The sequence below is a fragment of the Trichosurus vulpecula genome, chromosome 3 (assembly GCF_011100635.1).
Source record: "Trichosurus vulpecula isolate mTriVul1 chromosome 3, mTriVul1.pri, whole genome shotgun sequence".
Classification (NCBI taxonomy): domain Eukaryota; kingdom Metazoa; phylum Chordata; class Mammalia; order Diprotodontia; family Phalangeridae; genus Trichosurus; species Trichosurus vulpecula.
Window position 1 is genome coordinate 403972790 of NC_050575.1, and position 19132 is coordinate 403991921.

The 19132-nt window shown below is 48.0% G+C and overlaps 1 protein-coding gene across 1 annotated transcript; it reads left to right on the forward strand.

The window, feature by feature from the left end:
- Window positions 1-9725: 9725 nt before the first annotated feature.
- VAMP8 (vesicle associated membrane protein 8) lies at window positions 9726-14888 on the forward strand. The gene is made up of 3 exons (XM_036751200.1): window positions 9726-9933; window positions 12930-13088; window positions 14346-14888. The coding sequence occupies exons 1-3, from the start codon at window positions 9931-9933 to the stop codon at window positions 14481-14483; spliced, it is 300 nt and encodes a 99-aa protein (XP_036607095.1). The 5' UTR covers window positions 9726-9930; the 3' UTR covers window positions 14484-14888.
- Window positions 14889-19132: the final 4244 nt, after the last annotated feature.

Here is a 19132-nt window from a genome sequence, read left to right on the forward strand (position 1 = left end):
TGAAAAAAAAAATGTATTACATAAAGTTATTGAACTCAAGTTTTATTCATCTGCTCATAGCTTTCAGGCATCTTTTGGGCAAGTCTGGTGCATGTACGCATGCTTAGTCCATTCCGTTTCATGAACCTGAAGCACCACTTGTGTCCTCCTTTGAAATCGGTAACTTCTTTTTCATCAGCAGTTCTTCTTGCCTCATGCCGAGCCATCTTCGTGGACACAGGAATTCCGATTGCCCTTTGCTCTTCAATCCATATCTTCAGTTCCCTCTCTAAATCAGGCCATTTTGCTGACTTGCCTCTCAGGGCCTTCTTCTGCCGTGGCGTTTTCAGTAGGGTTTCTTCTTCTCGTAGCCAGTCTCCGATTGTTTTCTCAGTTGGAGGAGCAGCACTATTGCCATTCACTTTTGCAAACTGGATCACTTTTAACTTGAATTCAGCACTGTACGAAAATCTTTTCTGAGCCATTTCTGGGCAGAACGTGGCAAAACGTAACCTAATATACCCATAACAAATGCGAAACAATGAGCGCAAAGACAACAAGTGCGAAAAAGCGGGAAATGCAAGTAAAAAAAATCTACAACAACGAGCACAAAAACGAGAGCAGAAAAGCAGGAAATGCAACTAAAAAAAATCTACTATCACTGTATAAGACGCACCCAGTTTTTAGACCCCAAATTTTTCGGAAAAGGTGCATCTTATACATGGGGAAATACGGTAATTTTAATGACGGACACAGAAAGGGGAGAACATCTCAGGTGAACTGTATGAGCAAAATAGCTAGCGCCTTAACGTTTGCAAAGCGCTTCAAAAGCACAATCTCACTTGATCCTCAGAGCGACCCTGGGATGGGGGTGCTATTAGCCTCACTTTACAGATGAGAAAACTGAAGCCAGGATACTTACCCACAGCCACATAGCTAATAAGTGTCTGTAATGGTATGCGAATTTGAAGATCTATCCATGATTATCGTCCATGTTATGATTATACAGTGTCTGAGATGGGATTTGAACTCAGGTCTTCCTGACTCCAAGTCTAGCAGACACTCCACAACACCACCTAGCTGCCTAGAATGTAGAGGTTATTATTATCCCCATTTTCCAGATGGGGAAACTGAGGCAGACCTCAGTTAAGTGACTTGACCACTGTCACACAGCTCGAGTATCTGATGGGGGATTTGAACTCGGGTCTCCCTGATTCCCAAGTCCGGCAATCTATTCAGTGTACTCCCCCACTCCACCTCATCCCCAGCTGCTTACGAAGACACTGAGGCAGAAAGAGGGTGCAAGGGAAAGAATTCTGGATTCAGGATCAGAGAAGCTGGGTTTGTGTCCCAGCTCCACCACTCAATCCGATCCATTTCAGCCCAACAAGCATTCCCTAAGTGCCAGAAGTTTGCAGGGTCCTGGAGATACAAAGACAGAACATTAAAAGAAAAAGAAAGCCCCTGTCCCCCACTCTCAAGAAACCTACATTCCACTTGGGGGCTACAACCAGTAAACGGATAAGTATCTACATTCAGTGAGGAAGGAGAAAACACTGACAACCCGGGGCTGGCAGCTTGTTTCGGTAAATTTAACCCTGTGAAACCTCTGGTTTGGAACCCCACAAAGCGAATGGTACAGCTCCTCAAATGAGGTGGAGGCAAGGGGCTGGAAGGGTGTATTGAAGGGTCCAGCAGAATAGCCTGGTGCTAAGACCAGAGAAAGCAATAGAGCCTGTTTAGACTGTTAGGTGCAGGGCTGTGCTGGAGCCTGCTCCAACCCACTTGAAAGTTGATTGTTAAATTTTCAGTGCAAGCATTTATGCTGGAAAAAGGCAAAGCTACAGATTATGGCTGAATTTGTTGCCTTAGGGATTGTCTAGACTTAAGAAAGTGATGGAAAAATGATAGTAATTCAAATTAACCTAAAAGTATGTTTCGTTTTAATTTTTTATTTTTTTATGAGCTGATTGTTAAACATTGGCCAACACATTCCTGGGTGTAATAAGTGGCCCAGTCAATCCAGCAAGCAATTATTAAGCACCTCCTGTGTACCAGAAGCTCTACTGAGGATACAAATGAAATGTGAAAACACAGTTCCTGCCTTCAAGGAGCTTTCTTCAATGAGGGAGACAGCATGCAAATAAGTAGCTAGATACAAGATATATACAGCATAGATAGAAAGCAATTTGGGAAAGGAAGGTACTGGCAGCTGGGGAGACTGGGAAAGGCCTCCTGCTGGAGGTAGGATTTGAGCTGAGTCTGGAAGGAAGTCAGGGAGATTAAGAGGTAGATGTGAGAGTGGACAGAGCATCTGGGGGGAGGCACAGCCAGAACAAAAGCATAGAGATGGGCAATGGAGTGTCCCATTCTAGGAACTCCAAGTAGAACGGTGGTATTTGAATTAGAATACTTGGAGGAAAATCAGTACTTAAAGCTCCCTGCAGGCTGCATGTGGACTTTATTTTGAGCTGTAATATTATCCATGTTTTTGTATTTTTACTTATTTTGTTAAATATTTCTCACATTTTAATCCATGTTTTTTGTATTTTTATTTATTTTGTTAAATATTTCCCACTTACATTTTAATCTGCCCCACTTGGGAGTTCTCTGGGCCTGCCTGCAGCCCTTGGGTCACATGTTTGACACATCTGTTCCAGAGAACCCTCTATCACTTAAGCAACCGTAGGGTTATTACTGGGCTACTCTGATTTCTGGGATGCGGAAAAAAAAAAAAAACCTGAGACATGCAGAACTATGAAGGAAGAGAAAAACTACGACAGAAACTTAACCAAAACCCAACAAACAATGTAACCATCCCCTGAAAGAATGACTGAATCTAGGAGAACCCCAGGAAGGACAGAGTCCCAGGTCTAAAGCATCAGGTCTTGCAACCACCTTGCTCCCTAGGTTCTATCCTAGAATTTTATTTTTCTTTGTATAAATGTGTATATGATTTTGTCAAAAAAATCATTTTTAAATAAAACCGTAAAATATTTGTATGAAGAATAAATGGAACTAACGCAAAAAAATAAATAAACTCGCTGTTTCGTCATGGCCTCGGGTGCGTGGGGACAGATTGTCCTGGGGATACCTAGACCGTGGTTTATGACAAAACTTTGTATCTCACAGTACGTCTCTCACTGTAAAAATGTGATCATAAGCAGGAATAACATCGGTCAGCATTGCATTATAGTAATCAGTGGGCTATGGTGGCCTGCCTTTTGTCAGTGACCATGCCAGCGCCCACTCTTCGGCCATGAGACTGCTGCTGCCACAGCTGAGGACTGATCTCCTGTCCACCGAGGCTGGTACGCGTGTTTTTGCCCGATGCTGTCTCTGGCAAGGTCAACGGCTACCCCCGTGTTGGGTCAGGACAACCACTACTACCGGGCCCAGACTGAGCATTGCTACAGGCCTCATGAGGATCCACATTCTGCCTGGTCCTGCTCCATTAGGGCAGGTTCAACTCTACCTCTCCCACATCCCCAGACAAAACACATTGCTGAGGGCCCACATTGCCACTGACTGGCTCTGTTTCTGGGGCCTGACTCTGCCTCCCTGGACTGGGGTGGGGGGGGGGGGGACACAAAAGAACACAAATCCAGGAAATCCTTTAGGCCAGCCATGCACTTTAGTTCTCATATACAAGCAGTAGCTGTTTCTGCTGGGGTTGGGGAAATATTCCTGAGACCTCTGAGTTCTTCAGGGCCCCTCCCTTGGTGCTCACAGTTCTCTGTTCAGGGGTGAAAGGGGAATCTTTTTTAAACTGACTCAGCACCCCAGCTCATCCTCAGCTAATTAAATGTGGTGCAATTGGTATGTTTGTCCCAATGCCCCATTTCAGAAAAACTCTGGAGACCTGGCAAGAATTTAGCATTGTTCCTTCCAATGTCTCCTCCAGTGGTTTGCACCGAAGAACTATAACAACATTCCTGTGGCCGAACTGTGGTCAGTCTCTCAAATTCCAAATTTAAGAAACAAAAACAAAACAAAAAACCCTCAAGCCATTTCTTCATTATAAATGTTCAACAATCTTAAAATTCCAGGGATCTGCCTTGGCTTTCATTGTCTCACTGTTGGGGTCCCAAGGGCTGCTGGTTCAGCTGTCTTAATCATTTCCACAAAGTCATTCAAGACCAAATATTTACACAGATCGGAAGGACTCCCTTAAAAGGTAAAAGGGGCCTTTTACCAGGAGGCCTCCACCCAGCAGCTGGGGGAAGACCATCAGCAATCAAATGCATCTGGTCCCAGCAAGGGGAGAACAATTAATTCTTTTGAATTTATCCTTTTCTAATAAGGGGAACATTTCTTTCTACATCCTCGAAAATTCAGTCCTTCCAGGCTGCTCTGAAGAAAAACTGAGTTTTAAAGAGATTCCCAAGTAGAACTTAGGGAAAGCTTAAATTACCAGGCTGAAAGGCCCAGCAGTTTACCACAATTATCTTTAAGGCTCAGCTTTTAAGGACATAGGACATATGAACAGAGTTCTGTTCTGGCTGAATGACCACAGCAATTTACCCCCCACCCCATCTCCCAGGAGAAGGGGGAGCACAATACTGAAATCACCTTCTCTATGGGGACTACTAAGAGGAGGAAGGCCAAGCTGCCTTCATCTTCCTCTGCACTGCCAGGCTCCAGTTTTAATGAACTCATTATGCTTCAGTCCTGTAAGACTGCATCCACTGTCCTGAGCTGGGCTTGATTCTGGTCTGTACCCTGTGATTTAGGCTAGAAACCGGAACAAAATGAGATCATTAGAGGTTGTTCAACAGTTAACAGATGGGGTGGGGGGTAAATTGCCTGTGGTCATTCAGCCAGAACAGAACTCTGCTCGTATGTCCTTAGCAGAAGAAGGATATTCAACAAGGATGGGCATTGAGGACACCTCAAGTGGATTCAGCTGAGAAGCACCCCCCACCCCGCCCCCGCTCTATCACCCAAGTACCCATGGGCTCCATCACCCAAGCACCCTGAGCTCCATCAGCCAAGCATCTCAGACCCGCCCTCCTGTCCCCCACCAAGGTCTTCCTTACTGCTTTGTATTCAGGTGATGAGGGACAATCTGAGCCTTTAGGCCAACCAAGTTTCAGTGACTATCTTTTAAGGTATATCTAGACTAACCAGCATGAAAGAAGAGGTTAAGATCTTGCTCCTTCCACACACTGTCCATCCCACACTTACTACCTGTAGTACCTTTGAGTAAGTCAACCTCTTTGGTCACCAAGTCAAGTGAACAAGGATTTCCTATCTGCTAATCCAGGATACAAAGACAAGCAGAGAGACAATCTATCTTGCCCTTAGGGAGTTTCTAGTTTATGGGGGGAAGACCCTATATAAAAGAAAGATGTAAAGGGTTGTGGGGGGAGGTACCTTCAAGTTTGGGGCTGGGTAAAGGATGGTGAAGAAGGTCTGGAGATTCAGGATTAGAGCCTGGAGAGGATCAATGGCATAACTGCCTTAGCCATCCTCTCCAAATGGAGGAGCCAATGAGAGAGAAGCTGTGGGCCGAAAGGACCTCCAGTGTGAGAAGTCCATGAGGAAAGTGAACTTCCAGAGTGAAGAGGTTCCTGTGGCATGGTTCAGAGAGTCAGGAGCGCAGCCCGATGCCTCAGTTTCCTTATCTGTAAAATGGGAGGACAAGATGAGCTCTAAGGTCCTTTCCAGCTCTAAATCTATGATGTTATTAGCCTATGAATAAGCTAGTCATGAAAAAGAGCAGAATTGATTTTGGGGGTTAATGCTGCTGAAGCAAGTGCTTGCCTGGTCTATTCTAGGAGGGTCTAGGGCCTAGACTCTAGGCCAGGGGTGAGGAAATAAATAATAGAAGGATTTGTTCTGTAAAGTTTAGATTCAGTCAAAGGGCCGCACTTGAGGACCTAGAGGGCCACATGTGGCCTTAAGGCCACTGGTTTCCCATCCCTGCTCTAGGCCATCTCTGTGTCATCTCAAGAGAGCAAGGAGGAAGGCTACTTTGGGGGATAAGGTGAGGTTTGGATCCCTTCAGGGGACTGACCTGGGGATCCTGTACCAAAGCCCTTGATTAATCTGGGCCATTAGAGGGCCCTGGGGTCCATGGAAGACCAGCTCAAATCCTACGGGTGGGACAGTTTACACAATAACAAAAACACTGTTAAGATAAACAACTTTGAAAAACTTTAGATCTCTGATCAACACAACGACCATCCAAGAATGAGTGGTGAAGTGTGCTGCCCACCTCCTGACTCCTAATGGAGAGCGGTAGGTAGAAAAATACATTTTCAGCCACAATCAATGTGGAAATTTGTTTGCATATTTGTTACAAAGAGTTTTTTCTTTTCTTTCTTTTATCCAATTTCTTAAAAAAAAAATGATGTGGGAAGAGACGGAAGAAGAGAGGGGCAAAATTTGGACACATTTTATTTCCCAAGCCTGTCTTTTATCTAGACCTGTATCCCTTGTGCTCCTGGGAACCAAACCTACTATTTACCCCAGAATCCTCCTGGCTGCTTCTGTGAGCTTTTTCTTGTGGACTTCACTTCCCTGCCCCCCACCGCCCTCAAACCTACCAGGAGTCTTTAGTTCCCTTCCCAAATGTCCTAAAGTGATCTTTCTTTTAGAAGGAGGTGACTTCCTTGACCATGGGCTATGGATTTCCATGTACAAAATGCACACTCTCCAAGAGTTCTTAGGCTCCAAGAATGTCTTGGCCCTCCTTGCAATCAATCTAGCCAAGCCTACAGACTCCTTCTCAGGGTAATGTTTTTAAATGCATCAGTTTTTCAAAGTAGTATTATAATGAAACCAATTATATTGAAATACAGTTGTCAAAATATTTTTTTAAACCAAGTTCAGTGGGACACAGGTTAATAATTCCTACTAAGCAATGAAAATATTGACTCCCTTTTACTGCCCTCTGCCCTGTTATTGTGCTAAGGTCTCCGTACATTTAATTAGCAACTGTCTCTTATGACTTGGGTCAATGCCATTATCATCTGCCTTAGCTCTTTAGCCTCTGAGGGGCCCAGGTTTTCATTTCCAGAGCCATAATCACATTTGTACAGTGCCGGTCTGGAGGAAGATGAGGGTAATAATATAGGCAGGACAGGCCCTGGATGCAGGGAGCTTTGGGACCAGGCCAAATATCCTCTTGCCTGGGACACGTGCCAGAGTGTCAGTGGCAGTCTTTGGCCTCTACTCACGTGTTGTAACTCACATCCCTAGTCTGGTATGCTTGGTATTCCCCTCTTGCTCGCTGGCTCTCTGGCTGGGCAGGGCCGCCATTTCCTGTCATACCCCGCCCCCTCTAAACTAAGCTGTCAAAAGTCCTACAGTGTGCGGTGGCCACATTCATTCAAACTGAAGGCAAGTTGGCACATCTAGCCATTCCCTTCTCCTGTCTGGGTGTCTTGACAGCCCAAAGGGAAAAAAAAAGCTAATTAATCCTAGCATTGGGCTGGAATGTGTTTTTCCCAGCTGCAGAAATCATTCTGGAATTTTTTCTCTCTTCTGAGATAGGACAGGATGCTTCACCTTTCGTGCCTTTTTGCTATTGTTCTCCCACCAAGATAAAGTCTAGGAAGACTAGCAATGGCCTTTTGCCTTGGCAGGGAGCCAGGGATGGGGGAAAAAATCTTTCCCTTAGGGCCCCTATCTCCGGCCCTAGGGACTCTCTGAAAGTGTCTCTGACAAGATTTCTTGTCACCTGGTGTAATCCTGGAGTGAGGTACAAAATTACCCTCATCTTCCTTCTAGGGTGCTACTGCTCTAAGCTCAGAGACAGAAACAGAGAGGGAAAGACAGAGACAGAGAGAAAGAGCACGATGTGTCTAGCAAGGAGCCGCCCCCTCTCTCCACCTGTCCCATTTCCAGCTCCATCAGGCTCACTGTGTGGGCAGCTACCCAGCCTCCTTCCTGTTCTCCAGTCCTTGTCTTAGCCTTTGGCTGGGCACCTGCCCTCCCTCACAAGGCATCCTCCCTCCACTGGAGGTGTCCCTAACTGCTTGGCCAGTGTCCCTTGCTCTCAGCTCCCAGAAAACACAAAACCCCAACTTCAGATTGCAGAAACAGAAATCATAATTTTAGAACTAAAAGTTGTCTTAGAGGTTATTTCGGTTTCCTCATCTTAAAATGAGGGGGTTGGACTAGGTGGTCTTTGAGCACTATCATACCAACAATCTATCTCAGCCTCTATAACCATTTTGCCACAGGAGAAAAATGAGACACAGAGGTGAAGCCACATGCCCAAAGTTGCCCAACCCAGATCTCTAAACTCCCTAATCCAGGGTTTTTATTTTTTCCAGCTATCCTGCACTAAAAATAGGGGTGCCTTAATTTCTTAAGACCCTCAAGCAGAACAAGGCATAGCAACAACTTAGTCAATTTTAATTTTGGGTTTGATTTTTTTTTTTGATCAGAATCTGTGATCCTTGCTCTGCCACTGTCTGGGTGACCTTGAATTTGAGACCCAGATTCAGCGACCTCCAAGAGTCCTTCCTGCTCTAAAGCTGTGATACATCCTGACTCTTGGAATCCTGCCTTCCTTCAAAATGAATCTTCCCCATGACACCTTTCCTGCTTCCCCCCAGACACTACTGCTGTCCTGCCCAGATCTACCTTCTCTCTATATATACACACACGTCCATGTTGCCCACCCCGTTCCAATCCAAACTCCTAGAACTCAGGTTCTGTTTTCCTTTTGGTTTTGTATCTCCAATGCCTGGCACACAGCAGGTGCTTAATAAGTGCTTTCAGGGGTGGGGAACCTGAAGCCTCAAGGCCAAAATTCGTTTACAAATTTGTTCCGTGAAGTTTGGATTCAGTCAAAGGTTGAATTTGAGGACCTAGAGGACTATGTGTGGACTGGAAGCCAAAGGTTGCCCACCCCTGGCAGTTAGGTACCTAGTGGGTGTTTAATAAATGTTGAATTTATACTATTTCATCGGAGTATAGTACTTCTGGCGTGCAAATTCCGGCCACGGGTGCAGATGAGCTGCTTATTTTTAATTTAGAGCCTCAGCACAGGGGTCCTTCACTTTTTTATGCGTCTCCGACCCCTTCACAGTTGGTGAAACCTACAGATCCCTTATCAGAATGTTTTTAGTTATTTGTAGGAAATACTAATTTTAGTTGAAGGCTAATGAAAATAAAGCTATGAGGATTTTCCAATTCAACTCCAGGGGAACTCCTGCCTTCGAACCTGGGACTCCAAAGGATGAAGAGATTTGCCCAGGGTGAGGCGGCCAATGGGTATCAGGGGCCGAATTTGAACCCAAGTCTTTCAAGGCCAGGTTTCTAACCTCTTGGGCCTGCTGCCAGCCTATTACATTCACATATTAATCTGCCAAAACAAAAATTGAGGTTTTGATTAAACAGGAGAAAGGGAGAAAAGACAGTAGTTTCTGAGTCTAGTCCTCATCTGCGCCTTGGCAAGTTGGCTTATGTGGCTATTAACATCCCTTCAGGCTCTAACTTGGAAATGTTTTCATGAAAAATGAGCTGCGTTCTTTTCCAGGTGGTGGAAGTTGGGGGAGGGCAGCCTAGAAGGCCTGGAGGGCAGGAGCCATCTCCCCAGCAGAGGTAGCCAGCTGGAGATTTGTTCCCCCCAGGTTCTCAGGGTGTTCTGGGGAGCCTCCAGAGTCTTGAAGGGGCCCCGGGAGCCCTATGTCTTTAAGTAAGTCCAGCCCTGCTAGAGGAAAGGCTGGGGGAGGCCCCAAGGCAGCCAGCCCCTCCTCCTCCTCCTTGTCAAAGTAACCTGTGGATCCAGGTGTGCCTCGGAGTGCCGCCCAGTCTGGGACGGCAGTGTAGACCGACCCCACGCAGCAGCGCAGCTCAGCCTTTGGGGCGGGCTGAAAGTTGGAATAAGCAGGAAGTAGGTTGAGCGCACCCGGGAAGAAAAGTACCCGAGCCAGTTTCTTTGCTTGCTGTTGTCCCAGCTGTTGACGGGCCCCAGCTGGACGGGAGGCAGAGATGGTGAGTAAGGGAGGCCTGGAATGGGAGAGGGGCTGGGAGGTGGGTCAGGAGGAAAAGGGAGGGGGAAGAGAGTGGCGATCCATCAACATCTGGAGGGTTTAGGGGAGAGAGGAGATGGGGAGGACCCCCAGAGACTCCTGTCTGACAGACACTCCGGGCTGTCCCAGCTGGGGGTGGCTGCTCCCTTCTCCGATCACCCCCACCCTCCCCACCACTGGCCTTCACTTCCCTGACCTCCCTGATGGCCCCAAAAACCAGGAATTCTTCCTGGAATGCTTGGCTGAGTTCCTGTGGGGGCGGAGGCTATAGGAGGAGGACTCCCCGATCCAGGGAGGAGCAGAGCCTGGCCTGGCTGCCCACCTCCCCAGAGAGAGACCAAAGCCTGCCAGGCCTCTCCCTCCAGGCCCAAGGGCCCCAGCTGCTCCTTTGAAGCCCCAGTATTCCCTGGCTTGCTGGGTCAGCTGGGCAGAAATGGAGCTTCCCAGGGCTGGAGGCGGGCTTCTTCCCCCTTCTTCCTTCAGTTTTGATATGAATGCAAAAGCCTCGTGGTTTGGAGGGTTGGGGGAGAAGAAGCTTGAGACCGGCCTGGGTGTGTTGGGGTGGCACTAGTGCCCTTCTTCATTACTCTTTCTGTCCAGAGGGATCAGCCTTGGCTTCCTGAAATGTGGAACTTGGGTTCGGTGTGTGATGTCATGATTTCAAACCCTGTTTACCCAGGCTTTGGGGGCAAGGGGGAGAAAGGGGGAGAAGCAGGAATGCTTACCTTTTCTGTGGTAGAAAAGGACCCGTCCTTCCCTTTAAGGCTGAACTTAAAGCATTATCGCATAATCTCTCCAAGACTCCAGCTACTTTAGCTACCGAGTTACTGTTCTACTAGCCTTGTGACCTTGGGGTGGTCCCTTAACTCGGAGACTCAAACAATTTTCCCTTAGCTTTATCTACTTAGTCTTAGCCTTTCTGGCTTCGTGAAAGGGGAGGGGGAAGGTCACTTAACCTATAATGATAATAATACTTACCATATAGCACTTTACAATTTAGAAAGCATTTTATTTACATAACCCCCTTGATCCTCACCCAACCCTGTGAGATAGCTGTCCTTGTTTTCCCCACTTTGTTGTTGAGTCCCACTTTCCCTGACCCCATTTGGGGTTTTCTTTTCAGAGCTACTCGAGTGGTTTGCCATTCCCTTCTCTGGCTCATTTTACAGATGAGGAAACTGAGGCAAACTGGGTGAAGTGACTTGCCCAGGATCACACAGCTAGTCTGAGGCTGGATTTGACTTCAGGTCCTCCAGACTCCAAGGCCAGCACTCTGTTTATCCTTATCCCCACTTTACAGATGGAGGAATGGAGGCTGACCAAAATAAAGTGATATGCCCAAGGTTGGGTCTGAAGCAGGGTTGGCTAGAGGGGATAGACAAAGTGGACAGGGTGAAGGCCTGGGAAGATCTGAGTCCAGAGTGACCTCAGACACTTAATAGCTGTGTGTGTGACCCTGGGTAAGTCACTTAACTATCAACCTTAACATCCTCATCTGTAAAAATGGGCATCATAATGGGTACCTGTCTCACTGGGTGGTGGTGAGGATCAAACAAAAGCTGGTAGAATCAGGGCTGGAATTTGAACCCAAGGCCGATGACTATCGTTCCATACCATGTGGTAGCCACAGGCTAGACTTCAAGAAGACCTACCTACTCCCTTTGTCTCCCAACATCCCCATAGTTTTATTGACTGTCATCACCAACATTCTCAGTGGCCAGGAGCCCCCATCCCCATGCCCATGCCCTGGGCCACCGGGGGGTGGGGGTGGGGGGCGGAGGTAGAAAAAGCAGAAGTTTGTGGCTCAACGGCTGAAGATGGAAGGGGGCCGAGGAGTGGGGGGAGGGTGATAACTTAGAGTTGCTGGTCCCACTTCTAAGGAGCCACACAGTCTGGCTGAAAGGAGAGAGGCGATCAACCAACATTTATTCAGCGCCCACCGTGTTGTTGTCCTTCAGTCTTTGTCAGTCATGTCTGACTCTTCTTGACCCCATTTGGGGTTTTCATGGCAAAGATACTGACAGGGCATGCCATTTCCTTCTCCAGCTCATTTTACAGATGAGGAAACTGAGGCAAATAGGGTTAAGTGACTTGCCCAGGGTCACACAGCTAGTAAGTGTCCGAGGCTGGATTTGAACTCAGGAAGGTGAGCTTAATAAATGTTGATTAATTGATTGCACCTTGCTAAGCTCTAAAGTTTACAAAAAGAAGCAAAGGACAACCCCTGCCCTCAAGAATCTTACAATCTAATGGAAGCAGGACTTTTCCAGGAGATTTCTGAGACAAGGTGGGAGACTTGCTCACCTCTGACTCTTGGAACCTCCAGAGCCACCTTCTCCCTGGACTGCTCAGTGAAACCTTCCCATTTATCAGCACTATCTCCCTTTTGAAATTACTTTGTATTGTTCCTTATTTACTATATCTCTATGATTTCTATTTACTGACTCATGTACTGGTTGTCTCCCCTCCCTTTCCTTTGAGGGTAGGAAGTATCAAAGTACCTTTGAGGGTAGAAGTATTTTTTTTAAATCTTTTTGTGCCTAACACTATGCTTTCCATGTAGTAGGCACATGATCTTTGAAAAGATTTTAATTAAAATCTATGAGAGAACTGGTGTGTATGTTTTTATCCACATTTTACAGAAGGGAAAACCTGGACTCAGAAATTAGGAGCCTTGCCTACAATCATGAAGCTAATACGAATTTATGTTGTTTTCTATTTCATCAAGGAGTTGTCCCTGATTTGAAACCATTCTCCAGTCTCTTAGCTGTAGCTAATGAAGGGAAGAGGCTGATGAGAAAGGGGAAAGGTGACCCTGATGTACCCTCCATCCATCACCACCGACCCCCTCTACACAGTTTGGGGAAGCTGACCCACTCTGGGTAGAGTCTGGTTTCATCTTCTGAGGCTTCAGAGACTTTTCCACTTGGCCCTGTTAACTCCTTGTGTGTTTACCAGGAGGAAGCCAGTGGTGGAGGTGGGAACGATCGGGTGAGGAGCCTCCAGAGTGAGGTGGAGGGGGTGAAGAACATCATGACCCAAAATGTGGAGCGAATCCTGGCTCGGGGAGAAAACCTGGACCACCTTCGGAACAAGACGGAAGACCTGGAGGCCACAGTGAGATGGGTTGGGGATATTGGGGAGAAAGAGACAGAACGGGGCAGGGGGAAGAGGGAAGGAGGGAGGGAGGGTGGGAGGGAGAGAGAGACAGAGAGAGAGAGACAGAGAGAGAAGGAAGCAGAAAGGGAGAGAAGGAAGGAGGGAAGGGACAGAGAAAGAGAGAAGAAGAAAAGACAGATAATGAGGCAGAGATAGAGAGGAGGAGGGAGAGAGGAAGAAAAAGAGAAAAAGGAGGAAGAAGAGACAAAGAGAGAGACAGAGAGTTAACTATCTGCTACCATTCCCCCCATCATGAGAAATAATCCATGTAGCCCTTACTGCCAGACTTGAGCCTGGGCTTCCCACACGGAGCAGTGCCAAGCCCTCACAGAAGGAACTCCCTAGGATACCATGAATGAGGGTGGTCACTTCTGGGCCAGTTGTCAGGGGATGACTCAGGGAGGCTACCAGCTGCCAGGCAAAGGAGTGGCTTTACCGGTTGGTTCCATAGCAACCCTGAGGTTCTCATACAGTCAGCCTATGAACCCTGTCCTCTCTATCAAGAGGATGGAGTATGATTGCCTTTTTCCCCATCTCCACAAATGAATCTTTTTAAGTTGTCCTTCTGTGATATTTTCTTCCCTTTCAAGATGAACTTGAACGTTCGTTTGAACCTGACTTCACCCATGTAAAAACCTCAGCGGCGTGTTAGGACTGCCACACCATGTGTTCCTCTATCTTTTGGGAGCCCCTCTGTATAAGCCCACCCCTCTGGTGGGCCTTTCCAGGGCTGCTGATGGCAGGAGGCAGGAGAGAAGCTGACATGGCCTAAAAGGGAATCCAAGGAGAAGACAAAAAGAACATGGGGTCCTCATGCCCATCTGAAAGCTAAGCCTTCTAGACTAGTCTCACTTGACCCCAGCTCAGTCTCTTTTCTTGCAGCTGCTTAAAGTAAATCCCTCACTGAACAAAGTCCAGTGAAGTCCTGGGCCTCAGATTGCAGGGCCTGGAGGGAAGGCGCTGACTGGAGCCAGGTCAAGTGTCTGATTATGGGGAAAGACCATAGTGGGCAGTCTTTGCCTCTCTGGGCCTCTTCCCACTCAGCAATGTGGGAATGGCAAGTCTCAGGGAGCCCTTGTCTTTACAGCTGCAGTTTGGGGGGTGATAAGGCAAGGCAGGGTGGAGGAGGCCCTTGGCCTACACCCCTGCCCCTGCCTCCAGAGGGGGAGGACCCCCAGGAGCCGTCATTCATTTTTGCTCTGTCTCCCCCCACAGTCAGAACATTTCAAGACCACATCACAGAAGGTGGCTCGGAAATTCTGGTGGAAAAATGTGAAGATGATCATTCTCATCTGCGTGATCGTGGGCATCATCATCATCCTCATCATCCTCTTTGCCACCAACACAATCTAGAAGGCCGTATTTCCATCTCCTCCCCTTCCCTCCTCTGGCCTCCCTCAGCCTCAGAACCAATCTCTGCCCTCCTCCTCCTCCCCTTCCTCCTCTTCCTCCTTCTCCTCCTCCTCTTCCTCCTCCTCCTCCATGCTGCCTGGGGAAACCTCCTTTCCCCTTCTTTCCCTCCTCTGAGTGGAATGCTGCCCAGCCACCCCATAGTCCTTATCTATGGGCCCTCTGTCCTGCTTAGCCTCACCTGGTACCACGTGTGCATGGGGAGGGGAAGAGAGGGAGGGAGAGCCTTCAGGGCCCCAATGCACTAGACTGTGGCTGAGTTTCAGGGGGCCTTCTGCATGGGCCAGATGACCTGTGTCCCCTGGAATGCTGCTGGTGACCTGTAGGTAATAAAGACCTTTCAGTGTCCTTTTAGTGTCGTCGGTCTCCTCCCTGCCCCAAGGCTCTTTTTTGGTCCCTTTGCTTTGGGGCTGAGATTCCTGAGATCCTTCTTTAGCTGCCATGGTTCTGACTTGGGAATAGGGGTGGGACTAGGCTGACAGTCAGAAATTGGAAGAGCTTCTAAGTCAAGTGAGGCAGTACATCCTAGTGGATAGAGAACCAGGAAGACCTAGGTCCAGCATCCTGGGGGTTTGACCTGAGCAAGAAGACACCAAACTTCTCAATGATCTAGGCAGCTCTCCACCACCATGAATTGCAGAGAAAGTGTCAGCCTGCATGGTGAAGGGACTTTCCTCACCTGGGAGTTCCCTATACCAGTGAAATCTCTAGTCTAGGGGCAGCTAGGTGACACAATGAATAGAGCACCGGCCCTGGAGTCAGGAGGACCTGGGTTCAAATATGTCCTCAGACACTTGACACTAGCTGTGTGACCCCTGGGCAAGTTACTTAACCCTGATTGCCTTACCAAATAAGAGATTGCAAGTCCACTCACTACCCCCTATCCTTGACTCGGCAATAACTCCCATTTATATTAGGATTGAAGTTTTCCACATGATTTTGCTTACAAAAAGTTTGGAGCTAGGTAGAATCAATTCATTCAACATTTGTCTGGTGCCTGGGCTTTTGTTGGGGAGGCTGGGCAAGGACGTGTGATTTCATTGGCACAGGGAATGCCCTCTTCCCACCCCTATCAGTGCAGATCAACAGTTGTCCCTGAACTTTTTTGAGAATCACGCAGAAGAAGCTAGGTGATGTGACCAGGCTCTCTCAGCCAGGATATATCAGATCTCCAACCCAGGTTTTGTATGTAACGTTGTTCCCCTATTAGAATGGGAATTCCTTGCAGGCAAGGGACTCTTTTTGCCTGTCCTTGTATCCTGGTACTTAACACAGTGCCTGGTATGGAGTAAGGACTTAATAAATGCTGAGACCAGACTTCTACCCACTCCTCCAGGGTGCCTCAAGGCATTGGAGAGGCAAAGATTAAAAAGTGAGATGGTCCCTGCCCTCAAGAAGCTTCCGTTCTACTGGACGAGGAAACCAAACCCTCTCTCTCTTCACTTCGTATAGAATGTCAGCTCCTTGAGAGCAGGAACTGTAGTTATGTATCCCCTGGTACAGAGGAATTGACTGCCCGTGTCTTTATACGTCAGAAAATCCTAAGGTCAACAATTCTCGGTGGCCTGGGTGCTCAGAACATTCAAGACTCCAAGGAGCTCTTCGCCTGACCCAGAACCCATCTACTCAGCATGACCCTCTCACCCCCTACCACTGCGTCTCCTTTACCCAGCAGTCTGATCTGATCAGCCACAGAGACGCTGTACCTTGACTCCAACGTAACGACGTCCTTTCGGTCCTCTTTGAGAATAAAGGATGACAACCAACCAACCAACCCAATGGTCTGAAGAGAAGGGGGATCTTGTGGCCTTGTGTGTGTCAACCTTTCCCACCTAAGCGTGGTTTTCTTCCAGGTCACTGATGCCTTATAAGAAATGTTAGCCTAGGTACCAAACCAAGTCATAACTGATTTTCTGAAATGCTCAGGACGGGGGCTCTTCCCCAGACGTTGCTCATTCTTACATCCTTCTCTTAATCCACCCAGGGTCTTAAGGATAGGGCCCAGACCTGTCCTTTCGTTGTATAGAGAAGTCGCTGGTGAGGAAATTCCCTTTACCAATGCAGGTTGCCACTTCCTCTGTAACTTATAATCTGGCCTTATCTGTGTCCCAGACCCCTTGGGCAGTCTGGCAACTCCTTCTCAGAATGATGTTCTTAAGTATACAAAATAAAATACATAGTATTGAGAAGGAAACATATTGAAATAAAGATCTTATTTTTTCCCCATCCAAGTTCGTGGGCCCCCAAAATCTATCTATAGGGTCCTCCAGACCTCAGGTTAAAAGTCCTTGTCTTAAAGCAGGGCTGTCCAAAGTGTGGCCAGCGGGCTGTGTGCGGCCCGCAGTGAGAGTTTATGGATTTTATGCGGCTCACCTGTGTTTACTACAGTGTGGAAATTGTGGAAATTTCTGTGCTTGTGGTGGATACAGGTGGGCCACATGGGGGTGCATGGCCTGTGTTTTGGACAGCCCTGTCTTAAAGAATTGTCTAACTCCCTAAAGAGGGAGCTAGATGATGCAGTGGTTAGAGTGCTGGATCTGGAGTCAGGAAGACCAGAGTTCAAATCTAGCCTCAGACACTCACTAGCTGTGTGACCCTGGGCAAGTCACTTAACCTTGTTTGCCTTAATCCACTGAAGAAGGAAATGGCAAACCATTCCAGTATCTTTGCCAAGGAAACCCCATGGATATTATTGGCATGCTGTGGTCCACAGGGTCACAAGGAGTCAGACAGGACTGAACAACAACAGAGTCCGTACTCAGAGTCACACGGCCAGTGCATGTCAGGGGCAGGACTTGAACCCAGGTCCCTCTGGCTTTGGGGCCAGCTCTTTCTCCATTCCACCACAGTGTCCGTCTAGGGCACTATTTGAGGCCACCTAAGGAGTGAAAGCCTCATTTTACCAATGAGGAAACAGGCCCAGAGCAGTGAAGGGTTTTGTCCAAAGTCACACAGTTAGGTAAGTGATAGAAGCAGGGTTTGAATCCATGTCCTCTCACTCAGAATCCAGCAATCTGAACCCTGATACCACTGCTGGGTTGGGAGCAGAATCTCTAGGATCTTCTCTCTCAAGAGTTCATAGGGATATTTGGAGACCCTTACAAATTCACCTTTCTGCCAGGAGCCGAAGCAGCTAAAAGCCAGACAGACTTGTTGGGCTGCTGGCATTCTTCTATTCAGAGCCACAACTAGGGCCAGGCCGGCAGGGATTTGTCTCAGGATGGCAAAAACTTAGAGGGAAGCAGCTCCCATGGTAGCCCCATTCTAGGACTAAACTTTTACCCCTTAAGCATCTCAGAAACCCTGAGGTATCTTGGGGCCACTTCTTCCTCAGATAAGAGCTATTCTCTACCTTCCTCCCTTCCCTACCAGTGACTAATCATTCAGCAGCAAAAGTACCTTTTGGGGGCAGCTGGGTGGCTCAGTGGATAGAACACTAGACCTGGAGTCAGGAGGACCTGAGTTCAAATTCTTCCTCAGACACTTGACACACTTACTAACTGCATGATCTTGGGCAAGTCACTTAACCCCAATTGCCCTGTCTTCTCCCCTCAAAAAAAAGTGCCTTTTGATGGTCTAAGACAAGTTAGGTGGCTCATTGGATAGAATACCGGGCTTAGAGTCAGGAAGACTCATCTTTCTGAGTTCAAAACTAGCATGAGACACCTACTAGCTGTGTGACCCTAGACAGGTCACTTTACCCTGTTTGCCTCAGTTTCCTCATCTGTAAAATGAGTTGAAGAAGGAAACGGCAAGCCACTACAGTATCCTTGCCAAGAAAACCCCAAATAAGGTCGCAGAGAGTTGGACCCAACTGAAAAATGACTGAACAGCAACATTAACGTTGTTATTTTTATTCCTCCCCTGGCCTGAGATTCAGGTGAGCTCCTGGCCCAGGTGCCAACACTGCCCTTCTCTGGCTGGGGCTCTGTCTCTGTCTTTGCTTCCCAATCTCCAGCAGGACCAGCAGAGGCCTTGAATTTTTTTTTTCCTGAGTTGGAGTAAGCATTGTTTTCCCATTCAGCCTGTGACTAGGCCCCAGGTCCGGGGACAGGGCCCCCTACCTCCTTCCTTTGCCATGGACAACGGCCTCTGTGTCCTCTGGGCTGAGGTGCTGGGTCAGAGTCAGCCTGGGTTCGCTTGGTCATGCTGTGTCCTCTGAGCAGCTATGACTTCAGCGAGGGCCCAGTCCCCTCCATCCGTGGGCCTTGACTTTCCTGTGCTAGAGTGAGTCTGCCTTCATTATTCGTCTGGGTCTGGGTACAGTCAGTGTCACAGGACAGGGCCCCCTACCTCCTTCCCCCACTCTGGACAATGGCCTCTGTGTCCTCTGGGCTGAGGTGCTGGGTCAGAGTCAGCCTGGGTTCGCTTGGTCATGCTGTGTCCTCTGAGCAGCTATGACTTCAGCGAGGGCCCAGTCCCCTCCATCCGTGGGCCTTGACTTTCCTGTGCTAGAGTGAGTCTGCCTTCATTATTCGTCCGGGTCTGGGTACAGTCAGTGTCACAGGACAGGGCCCCCTACCTCCTTCCCTCCCTCTGGACAATGGCTTCTGTGTCTGCGGCCTCCTCTTCTCCCCACCCCCTGCCCCAGG

Coding starts and splice junctions, on each gene's coding strand:
- VAMP8 (XM_036751200.1), top strand. Junction 13,089..14,345: donor CGGAAGACCTGGAGGCCACA/GTGAGATGGGTT, acceptor CTCCCCCCACAG/TCAGAACATTTCAAGACCAC.